Source organism: Amblyomma mixtum, chromosome 4, assembly GCF_055824585.1.
Source record: "Amblyomma mixtum isolate Tamu chromosome 4, ASM5582458v1, whole genome shotgun sequence".
In the NCBI taxonomy this organism is placed as follows: domain Eukaryota; kingdom Metazoa; phylum Arthropoda; class Arachnida; order Ixodida; family Ixodidae; genus Amblyomma; species Amblyomma mixtum.
The window spans coordinates 85,069,951-85,082,066 of NC_143015.1; the positions used below are offsets into that span (position 1 = coordinate 85,069,951).

The 12,116-nt window shown below is 52.9% G+C and overlaps 1 protein-coding gene across 2 annotated transcripts in view; it reads right to left on the minus strand.

Moving 5' to 3' along the window:
- Positions 1–9,063: 9,063 nt before the first annotated feature.
- LOC149347274 (uncharacterized) overlaps positions 9,064–12,116 on the minus strand; it is an 88,599-nt gene continuing 85,546 nt past the window's right edge. The window contains exons 1-2 of one of the 2 annotated variants that reach the window (XM_089586980.1): positions 11,436–11,783; positions 9,064–9,825 (exon numbers count right to left, since the gene is read on the minus strand). In XM_089586980.1, the coding sequence (XP_089443106.1) occupies positions 9,526–9,825; positions 11,436–11,555 (420 nt within the window). In that variant the 5' untranslated portion in view covers positions 11,556–11,783 and the 3' untranslated portion in view covers positions 9,064–9,525. Of the gene's footprint in view, positions 9,826–11,435; positions 11,784–12,116 lie in introns of those variants that run through there. The other variant, XM_089586979.1, reaches the window with a different exon arrangement.

The following is a 12,116-nucleotide window of genomic DNA, read 5'->3' on the forward strand; positions in this document are numbered from 1 at the left end:
ACTACCCGGTCATTATGGGGGCATTCGAGGGGGTCAAGGACTTCCCGATTGAGTTGCAGGAGGACATCCTGTGCGGATCTGTGTGGGCGGAATCCGAACATGGTGCTCGCAAAGACTTGTTTGTTTTCAAGATATGTAGATAACCGATCCCGCACCATCGTCTCCATTAGTTTGCCCACACATGAGGTGAGAGAGATGGGGCGGAGGTTATCTGTGTCAATTGGTTTGCCAGCTTTAGGAATAAAAGTGACCAAAGCCGTTTTCCATTCGATTGGCAGGGGGGTGTCCCCGCGCCAAATCGCATTGACGTATTCCAGGAGGGACTGGTATGCCAAGTCGGGCAGGTTCGTCAAAAGCTTGACGGTGACCTTATCCCGTCCTGGCGCAGTGCCCCGTTTCATTTTGGCGAGAGCCGCCCGCAGATCATGGAGCTGGAAAGGTTGATCCAGCTCCGTGTTCTCTCTGCTTGCATAAGAGTACGCAGATCCACGGGGGTCTTGGGCTGTACACAGATACTGGTCCCGAAGTTTCTGTGCCAGTTGAGTCGTGTTGCCAGAAAAAGCGTGCAGGGCTCGGTGCAAATGTTTTTGTGTTTCGGTTCGTGTTTGTGTTGGGTCGATTAGGGCTCGAAAGAGACGCCACGTGTTTCGGCTGGACATTTGTCGCGCGGCCGTGTTGCATCTATCTACCCAGTTGGAGTCGGCGAGTTGGGCCGCGTACTCTGCCGCTTTCTGGGTAAGCTCGGCAATTCGAGCTTTAAGCTTTCTATTGTGTTTCTGGCGTCGCCAACGGCGGACGAGGCTGCGACGGGCTTCCCAGAGGTGTAGAAGGTGGTTATCCACGTCCGTGACCGCCTCTGAGAGCTGGATGTGTGTTTCATGCGAGGAAAGGTCTGCCAGCAGCTGTTGGGACCATGCTGTGTAGCCTTGCGCGGAAATGGGTGTGTTATCAAGTGAGTTAAAATTTTGCCTGAATTTCGTCCAATCTGGGATATGGGCTTGTGTTCTGGGACGCTTGAGGGGGCGTGTGCGTAGTGTAGTGTTAATGATGCAGTGGTCGCTACCGAGGGTCTCCTCGGTGTTGAGCCAGTCTGCGTGTCGTATGTTGCGAGTGAAGGTTAAGTCCGGACACGTATCCCGTGTCACGGAATTTCCTAGCCGGGTTGGGTGGACAGGGTCCGTGTGGAGGGTGAGGCCCAACGTGGACGCAAGCTCCGCCAGCTTACGCCCGCGCGACTCCTCCTTGCGATACCCCCACTGCTGACTGGGAGCGTTAAAGTCGCCCACAATCAGCAGCGGATCGCGGCCCGCTACTCTTAGCGCGCGGCTAAAGAGGTCCGCAAAAGTCACTCGCTTTAGTTTGGGAGAGCAGTACACGTTGAGTATATGCAACGGTGGGTCCCTGCGGCGGACTGGTAGGAGGGTCACCATTACATAAGAGTACTCTAGTTGGAGGTCGAGATCCACTAGGTTGGCTGTGTAGTCTTTGTGAACGAGAAGACAAGACGCGGGATCCTGTTGGAACGTCGTGTAATTTGAAATTGTGGCGCCCAGGCCTGGCTCTTGGAGGGCAACCACGGCTGGTAAGGACTCGAATGTTTCAAGGTAGAGGCGGAAATTGGCCCGCTTAGTGCGGTCCTTAAAGCCTCTACAGTTCCACTGTGTTATTGAAGTTGACATGGCCGAATTGGATATGGCGGAACTCCTTTGATTAAGGTGTCTCGCCATGATTTAAAATTCTTGGGGGGGAGGAGGAGGGATTGGCTGCCTCAGAGCCAGCTACATGCGCCATCAAGGGGGTGATGACGGAAGGAGCGGGGCAGCTGTCCTCATTGTCCGAATCAATAATCAGACGGTTGAATTTTGAAGGGCGGGATACGTCCCTAATGGGTCCCGTCCGACGGAGGAGGCGGGGGTTGTCCGAGATGTGTTTTGAGACCACCGCGGGGACGGCAGATTTGACCTTTGTCAAGATCTGGTCCATGGCGGTCTCGATCATATATCGCAATTTAGAGGTTAAGCGCTCCTCCATCGCAGAGATGGCTGTCACGAGGGCAGGCGAGATCCCCGCGTCGCTCTCCATTGCGTCCGAGTTCTGCGGGCTCGGTGCGGCGGACGCCAATTTTGACTCTAAATTTTGAATTTTGTTGAGCAAAAGCTCATTCTGTGCCCGGAGCACGTCTATCTGTTTTTTGTACTCCGCGTAGAGTGCGGAGACGGTTTCGGGGGAGGGTGAGGGATGGGAGGAAGAGGAGGCGATCTCAGCCCAGCTGCTCACCTGTTTGTCGTGTTGAGGCGCTGGACACCGACATGCATGAAAACAGACGACAAGCGCGGGCTCGGACTCTTGAGAGACAACACGGCTCCCGACCCGGTGTATATTATGTAGACGTAGCAGGGCCATCGCCCACGGGATTTTACTCGGCCGCTGTCGTTCACCAGGAAATGCACGTTGATGGACTCTCCTTTCGAGCCCCGAATTCAATGCGAGCCGAGGAAATAGCGATAGCGCTTGCTGCCGCCCACGCCAATTCGAGAATAATCATCACGGACTCCCGAAAACCATGTCAACATTACTTGGCAGGGCAGATCTCCCCCTTAGCTGATTGTATTCTACGACGGACTGCCACTGATCCAACACCCAAACGAATCATTTGGGCTCCTGGCCACCAGGGCTTACGAGGTAATGAGGCCGCTGACGCGGCTGCCCGAGCGCTTACTCACCGGGCTCCTCATCCCAGCTCTTCTGGCTCGGAGACTAACCAGCCGCTGCTGCGATTCAGGGAAATATTAACACATTATAGCGACAACCACCGCCTTTTCCCGGCCCCTGCAAAAGGGCTGAGTAAGACGGAGGAGCGAACTTTAAGGCGCCTGCAGACAGGTACTCTACTCTGTCCTGCAATAATAAAACATTACGATCCTAACACGGATGGGCGATGCCCACACTGTGGGGAGACCTGTGATATCTTCCACATGGTGTGGGCATGTACTCAAAATCCCCACCTCCCCCCTTCCCCTACCCCTTCCAGAGAGGCATGGGAGACTGCCCTCCTCAACTGCTCCTCGCTTGAGTCCCAAAGGGCTCTGGTGAAACGGGCGAGAGACGGGGCCTCGTCATGCGGTGTCCCGGACTAGGGACGCCGACCATGTAGCGGGGCCACTCTGTGGCTCCCAAACTCTTTTTCACAAAATAAAAGTTTTCACCACCACCACACTTCGGCCCTTTGTCTTCCCCTCCTACACTCTTGAGAGTATTGGCACCCCTCAAAGGTCCGTCCTTTCCCCCTTTCTCTTTAACATTACCCTCATCCCCCTCGCCCGAAAACTGGCAACTATTCCCCACCTGAAGCACACTCTTTATGCCGACGATATCACCCTGTGGACCACCCATGGCAGTGACGGCGGCATAGAGAACACCTTACAGGAAGCAGCCACACTCACCCAAAATTACGCACGGACCATCGGACTGTCTTGCTCCCCAGAGAAGTCCGAACTGCTCCTCATCCGTCCTAAGAACCACCGCTGCCCCCGCTTCCCCATTGCCATTGAACTGAATGGTGACCCGGTACTTGAGGTTGGCACCCTCCGTGTATTGGGCCTGCACATCCAGAACGATGGCAAAAACACCACCACCCTCAGAAACTCAAGCAGGTTGTAGGCGCGATATCGCACCTCATCCGCAGGGTTTCGGGACATCATAGAGGAATGAAGGAGCGCAACCTATGTCGCCTCATTCATGCCTTTGTCCTCAGCGCTGTGCTGTACACTACCCCATACAACTATCCAAACATGACATAAACGCTTTGGATGCTTTGATTCGCAAGGCATTCAAAGTAGACTTCATCTTCCCCTCAACACACCCACAGACAGATTACTAAGCCTGGGCCTCCACAACACGATCGGGGAACTGGTGGAGGCCCACCGACGGGCCCAAAACAGCAGGCTCACACAAACCTCCACAGGTCGGTATATCCTGGATTCCCTCGGAATCAGAATACCGGCCAACGACCCAACCCTCCTCGCCATCCCACGACCCCTTCACCGGGAGGTCCTCATCAGGCCGTTCCCGAGGAATCTGCACCCGTCCCACCATGAGCACGTGGTGGTGAAAAACATTTATGGGAAATTAAGTTTTTTACAGAAAGGTGATTGGGGTAGGACACTATTGGCCCTTTCCCCTTACAATACGGGGTGGAGCCCCTATTCCGGTGCCCCATTGGCAAGCAACGCCGCCCGCGTCCGTTGAACCAAAGCCTTTTGGCTTTTTAGGTCTTGACAGCCGAGCAGGGCCGCCTCCCAGTCCTCTCTGATGGGGTTGGGGTTGGGGGGGATAGATGGGTTTGATTGACACGCCCAAACCATGTGGAAGGTGTCAGCCACCTCCCCACAGAACTGGCACGCGCCATCAAAGGATGTATTGAAATGTTTAAGAACGGCCGGGCACAGTACAGTGTTAGTAAGAATTTTGATGAGGAGGCGCTCGTCAGCGCGATCCAGACTCTTACAAGGGGCCGGGTAGCGCCGGTGCTCCTCCTTGTAGTAATCGGTGATTTGTTTGAATGTAAGGGCCAGATTGTCTGATTGGGAGTACCCTTCTAAGGACAGGGAGATAGCCCGGGGAGAGAGTGCGCGGGCGGCCTGATCGGCCTGTTCGTTTCCCTGGAGTCCCTGGTGACCGGGGGACCAAATCAGGTTGCGTGGAGTTGGATCTTCACATCGACAGCTATATTCCAGTATTGATTGATTGATTGATTCAATTTTTATTTCTCAACATTCATACAAGACATGCTTGTTAAAACATCTGGATTCCTAGCTGGAAGCTAGTTGGGATCCATGCAATTCAGTTTCAAAGAAAATTGCAGGCATAACAAAAATTAATTACATTCATATAAAAGCTCATGAAATTAGAAAGACATAAATGGGTACATAGAGCAACAGTATTCAGAGCACCAAGCCTCTTTTACAAACAGATACAAACACACAAAAATACATGAAAAGAAAAAAAAAGCGGTGACTTCACTCATTGTTTATAATATTTCTTCAGTGACACAGGAAAAGTTTTACTATGTTTGAGTTCACTTGGAAGCTTGTTCCACAGCTTAATACCAACATGGGCCATCCTTCTTTCTCCATAGACATTTTTTGTTTTCGGAAGAAGGAAATTTCTATGAGTGACGTTGCGAGTGCATAGTGGTGGGATACTGAATAGCGATGAGTGTAACGGGTAATTGTCTGTAAGGCATGTGTGTATTGTCAAGACAGTCCTGTATTCAAGTAATGATTGTAGTGGCAGTATATCCATCTGTTTAAAAAGAGGAGCAGTGTGGACGTTGTATCCTGAATGTGAAATGAATCGAATTGCCCTTTTTTGCAAGACCCTAAGTGGTTCCAAATAAGATTGGTAGGTGTGGCCCCATGATTCAATGCAATATGATAACTGGCTTTGAAAAATTGAGAAATAAATAGTTCTGAGTATGTCATTACCAAAATAATCTCGGCATTTGTAGAGTGCAAAGCATGCTGCAGCTAACTTTTTACAAAGCGCCTGAATGTATGGCTTCCAGTGCAGGTTCTCATCTAGAATTATTCCAAGATAAGTGATGTTATTGACAAGTGCAATAGGTGTTCCCAGCCATTGCACGGAAGGCAGGTTTTTATGTATTGTTTTTCTGGAGCCCCTAAATATTATGCATTTTGTCTTATAAACATTTACAACAAGTTTATTTGAAACAAACCAGCTACACAAAGTTTCCAATTCTCGGTTTGCGGTGCTAATAAGATCCGTTGTAGATTCATGAGCACATAGAAGAGCAGTGTCGTCAGCATACATAAAAACAGAGAAGTGTTGTGTGAAATGCGGCAGGTCATTAATATACAAGGTAAAAAAAATCGGACCAAGTACGGAACCCTGAGGCACACCAACCGTAACTGTTTCAAAGTCAGATTTTACACCACTAAGTTGGATCATTTGCCGCCGATTATTGAGATAACTTCTGAAGAATTCTAAACTAATACCTCTAAACCCGTAATGCACCAGCTTTTTCAGTAAAATTTCGTGATCAACAGTGTCAAATGCTTTCTTAATGTCCAAAAAAATTCCTAAGACTATTTTATTATCATTTAGGAAAGTGTTGATCGTGTTTGTTAGCGATATGACGGCCGTACCATTGATCTGTTTGGTCTAAAGCCGTATGCGCCAGGCAAGCGGGGGAGCCCAGCCCAACTCGTAGTTCCGACAGGCCCCTCGCGAGTCGGTGATGATCTGTTTTGACTTCGGATTCGTAAGAGCCAGAGCAATGGCAATCTCCTCCGCGTGTGTTGCGTTGTAGGCTTTGAAAGTGAGCCCGTTAACTGTGTTTGTGTTGTGTACGACTGCGGCCGTGTACCACCCCCCGTGGTGTGGGCCGGCAACGTCCACGTAATACACGTGTTCTTGGTTACCATAGTATCGCGCCAACGCTTCCGCGCGCGCCTGGCGACGACCGCTATGGACTTCTCTGGAAATGTTGCGGGGAAGGGGTCGGACCCGGAGGGCGCGTCTCCAGGGTTCTGGCACTCTTTCCCTTTCCTCAATGTGGTAGTCATGTTTGATGTGTAGCCGGTCCAAGAGGCGGCGACCGGACGTGGTCTGTGCAAGACGCGTGTATTGGTTGACTAAGTGGGCTTCTCGAAGCTCCCTAAATGTGTTCACCACGCCAAGGCCAGAAGCCTCTGGTTGGACGTGGTGACCGGGAGATCGAGAGCCCGCTTGATGACTTTCCGCAGGATGACTTCCAGTTGGTCATCATCGTGCTTGCGCAGGTGCAAGTAGAGAGTTGAGTAGAGGATTCTACTCGTTACGAAAGCATGGGCAAGCCGCAGTGCATCCTTGCTTCGTAATCCGCCCCGCTTGTTGGAGACCCGGCGGACCATGCGGCCCACCTGGTCTCCCACCGTGTGAAGTTTGGCTAGGGTGGTGTCGACTCTGCGTTGGTGGTGTATGAAGAGGCCAAGGACGCGGATCTCCTTGGCCTCCCGGATCGGTCCCGAGAGGAGACTGATGCGAAGCGGAGTTGTGTCCCGAGAGGAGGTACCTAAGTGCACAAATTCTGATTTAGCTGGGGCGCACTGGAGTCCGCAGTAGGCCGCGTAGTCGTCGACTAGGGTCGACGCTGCTTGCAGGCAGGACTCCATGTAGCCCAGGTTACCTTGCGTGGCCCATATTGTAATGTCATCCGCATAAAGAGCGTGATGTATCCCGGGCAGAGAAGACAATTTGGAGGGAAGACGAAGCATTGCCAAATTGAAGAGCAGGGGAGACAGGACCGCGCCTTGAGGTGTTCCCCTCGAGCCGATGGTGTATGGCCCGTGTTCCGCATCTTGTATGCGTATATAGGCTTGACGGTCTGTAAGAAATTGTCTTATATAATGGAATGTTTTGTGGCCACAGTTGGTGTTACTGAGGTGGTCCAGGATTACTTCATGTTTGACGTTGTCGAATGCGCCTTTAAGATCCAAGGCCAGGACCACCTTGTCGTTGTGGGGACATTCTACAGGATGAGCAGCGCCGCAGAACCCGTGCGAAGGCACTCCATCGAGCGTACGGCTGTGAGCCGGGCGCCGTATGGGTGGACGCTGCCTGCACGGGTGATGAAGCGACAGCAGCTGTGGTGGACTCCTCTTTATCCACCCTTCTCACACTACCTCTCCCTCCAGACACCTCCCCAGAGGCTGCAGAAGAAGCCGCCATTGCACTTGCTATCACCCGCACGGAAGCCCAGTACATTTTAAGTGACTCTAAAACTGCGATTCTAAATTTTGCTCGAGGCCGACTCCATGTCCCTGCTTTTGGCATACTGCACTCGCCCGATGCACCCCCACCCCGCCAAGTGGCGCTGATATGGGTGCCTGAGCACTCCGGGAATCTTGGAAACGAGGCCGCCAACCTTTTAGCCCGAGGTTCTTTAAACCGAACTCAGGTGGCCTCGGATCGTGGATTAACGAAGGAGCGCATGCACTCATTCAGCGAGCTGACGCAGGCCTACAGAGCCTCACGCCAGCTCTACCCCCCGCCGCACCCCTCCCTAGATAACAAACAAGCAACACTCTGGCGCAGACTACAGACACACTCTCTCCCCTCACCCCTTACCCTAGCACACTATCATCCATCCTTCCCCAATCTGGCATGCGCCCTATGCCCAGAACCCTTCGCCGCTTCCCTCCACATCCTTTCACTCTGCCCGGCGGACCCTCCCCCGCGGGACCTAGGGAACCTCAAGACCTGGGAGGACTGGGAGACACTGCTGCGCTCGGAGGACCCGGCCGTGCAGACCATCGCCACCGGCCGGGCTGCCAGTGTTATGGACGTTAGGAACGTAAACACTTGAGTGCAGTGGGGTTGTGCGGGAACCCTGGGGCGTGCCCCGAATTCCTGTTACAATAAAGTTTTTTTCTCGCTCTCTCCGATACGGGCCTCTTTCTCCCTTTCTTCGTTCACTCACACCTTCCTCCGTCCGCTTACTGAGCGGTTCGGGTGGCTACCGAGAAATGAATCGCAGAGCCATTTTTCCCGTCAAAAACCAACTTCCACCTCAACCATGCCCTGAGGTAAGGGAGGAAGGGAGTGAAAGTAGAGGGAAAGTGCCATTGTGGGCGAGTCGGGAATAACTGCGACCACGAGGCTGATGGATCCAGAGTCGATCCATTTAAGTTCCCACAGGTTACCTACTACGAACGGCGAGTGTAACCCTATTCCTAAATTTACAGGGATTGGCAACCCGAGATTCACACATTATGGGGATGTGACGTCAAGCCTCCACCCGGTAAGCCCTAGTATTCTCCCGCCAGCTAGTTCCGAAGAGAGCTGGAATCAACTGCTGCTGAAACAGGAGTAAACACAGGAAGCTGTTAACTGGGGACTTAGCGGTCACCCTTACATGGGGTTACACCGTGGAATAGTCGCCCATGATTTAGAAACATTTGGCAATGAACTCTTTTTCTGCGACCACATGGGGACCCTTATAACGTGCCCTGACATCGCACAGCACACGGGCCCCTTCTGCTAAGCGCTTCTATTGAAACGAGGCCGCCGCGGTAGGGTTTGAGCCCAGCTTCTCCGGCTCAGTAGCCGAGCGCACTAACCACTCAGCCACCGCGGCGGCTTTAACATCCACTGGCATTGCACAGCACACGAACGCGGCCGAGGCGGGCGCGATCGAACCCGAGAGGAGCGGGGTCAGATGCAGTGCTTCGTCAAGACGGCGCATTAACAGCCACCGCTCTAAAAGATGCTCGCTTCAACATAAACAGATACGTATGCTTTTAATAAACAACCACGCCATCCGCTGCGAGCCACTAGTTGCAGACGAATTTTGGCGTGAAATGGAAATTCGTCGCATCTTGGCGCGCTTGCGTAGTTGCCAGTGCGACAACGAAGGCGCTTCAGTTGACGCACGAGAGCGTGCTTAAGGCGGAGGTGCCAGTCACGGTCGTTCTTGCGCGCCAAGAGCTTTCCGCAGAAGCCGTGCAGGAAGCATCCACCGGTCTAGGTGCCGTTGGCAGTGGTTGCGTTGGGGAACTGAATCCCGCACTTAATTCGCAACAGCTCCCCGATGGGCTGTCCAGGTGCAGGGCCATGATGGTCTTGCTCTTGCAGTGTTACAGGCACATGAGGCACACCGGGGCGTAGCGGCGAGAGGGCGTCGTTGCGATCATGCACGCATACAGCGTGGGTTGCGGGGCTGGTCCAAGTTGGAAGTTGACCCGGCAACCTCAGCAGTCGTGGATGGTCCACAAGCGGCAGCATGTACTGGAGCCGCCTTCTGCTCTGGGACATCTTCAGTTGCTGCAAGAGGAAGAAATGGGGTCGATGAGTCAGTACGCCATAGGTTTACATCGTGGTCACTGAATACTGCCTACCGTCGCGTGTTAAGAGACTATATATTTGGTCATACCGACACCTATAAGTGCACTTCTCTTTTTCTTACGTCAGTTGGTGCGATGATAAAGCGCCGCATGTTCCCAGCACTAAGCTGACTTCTCAGCCGTTGGTGCAAGAGCCCTTTTGTACCGAGCCATGTGATCAGAGATATTGTCAGGAATGAGTCACTTATTACGTCAAAATGACAAAAGCGAAGAATGAAGATGCATAAATTAAGAAACAAGTCAGGAGCATACGTAGCAGCAACAGCGTCACAACCATAGTTAGCGGCGGAACGACGGCGAAACAACGCTCGTCATGGACGCTGCTTGAGCGCCAAGCGAGGCGGTCGACCAAAAATTGCTGTTCAGAGGTGATGTGCGCTAATCTTCTACGACCACATTTCAGCGCTGTGGATACAGGCCGCTTTATCGTGTGGCTTCGCATCTGTGATCAAGCTGCGATAACGGGAAGTGTTCGGAACGATCGCGATCAGATCACGGATGACCAGTTCAGACAGCGGGCGAGAGTTGGACCGGCGCTCCGCTTCATCATTGTTGTAGTATGCATGTATATTAAAAGCTTTTACGCGAGGACGTAAACAGCTAGTTCGGTCGAATAGCCGTCGGCGTCGTACTAGCTGTAGTAGTGAGCACCCCGCGTCGGAAAAAAATCGTACCGTGCAAACCGTTTGTCGCAGAATGTTCCGAATGGTGTCATATGCTTCAATGTTTCGTTCAGCGTAAAGTAACTAGTTAAGTTAGACCGTAGCTCGCGGCAGCGATTTGAACCACTGACCTGCAAACGGGGGCTGCGTATCACGCGCGCTTCGTGTGTCCACCAAGACATGCCATACTGTTACAGAGTCATTTTCTTCACAAAAAACTCAAAACCCCGCCGCGGTGACTCAGTGGTTACGGCGCTCGGCTGCTGACACGAAAGACGCGGGATCGATCCCGGACGCGGTAGCCTAATTTCGATCGAGGCGAAATTCTAAAGGCGCATGTGCTGTGCGAAGTCAGTACACGCTAAACAACAGCAGGTGGTATAAATCTCCGGGGCCCTTCACTACGGCGTCCTTCATAGCCTGAGTCACTTTGGGACGTTAAACCCAACCAAACCAACCAAGCGTCGCGCCAAACGGGCGATGGCGTTCAGTGCACTCCCTTGCAGCGCTGCAACACGCATTCGCGTTCCACTTTTAAACGCGAATTTTAAGCGTGCTCCAAAAGTTCCTGTTCTTTGTTAATGCTATGCACAAACAATAGGCCGAGCATGCGTGGATATGGGCCGTACACTAAACTGTTTCTGCGGCTCGTTCCGCTGTTCTATCTGAACATGGAAGCTGCTCTCGTCGTCAATCAGAGAATGCGACCTGAGCTTCGTGCGCAGCGACTGCACACTATCGGCGCTCCCGATGGAAATGACAGGACTACATTCGACCATCGTCGCCTGAAGCACACACACGCCGGGAGGCCAGTAAGCACCTTCGCGTTCAGTAGAACTGCCGGCAGTTGTCTTAAGTCGGGGCTTACCTCCACACGGGAGACGTCAGAGTCGAAGCTGTCGACAGCTTGCCCGTGAATGGCTTCAGTCTCTGCCAGGGAAGGAGTACGGCTGGCAATCAGGAGCGAGGCGACCGTCTCCGGGTCCATGTCTCCGGCCTTATTGCAAGCACTCGCGACGTGGCACAACTGCGGTGGCAATCAAGGCGCAGCGGCCATCGTGGCAGTGGTCAGCGGTACTGGTGGGGTGGAGAAACGGCTAGGAACGCTGCATCGAGGCAACCAATCAACGACGGCTCGAGCGCTACACGAGAGAACGGCGGCGAGGGTGAGGAACGCGTGAGTGATACGACGTAAGTCACGAGCCATACAAAGGAGGAGGAAATGCCACGTAAGCGGATTTGATAGAACTAAAAAAAGAAAAAAAATTGAAACACGTGTAACAGTCGCTTTTGCGCGTTCGTGCAGTAGCCCCGTAGGGAAGGATTGGATTGGAAAACATTTATTTCGTCAATAAGAGCTTGGTGACCGGAGGGCCGTGTTAGGTGGCCGCTAGTCCGTGACTGTTGGCGACCTTGTTGGCCCACTCGATGGCCCGGACTTGCGTCTTCGGGTCTGAGCTGGCCAGCACAGCCTCCCACCGCTCGAGAGAAGGGACTCGTACTAGCTCCGCCGGAGGCGGCTCTTGCCTACAATCCCATAAGATGTGGT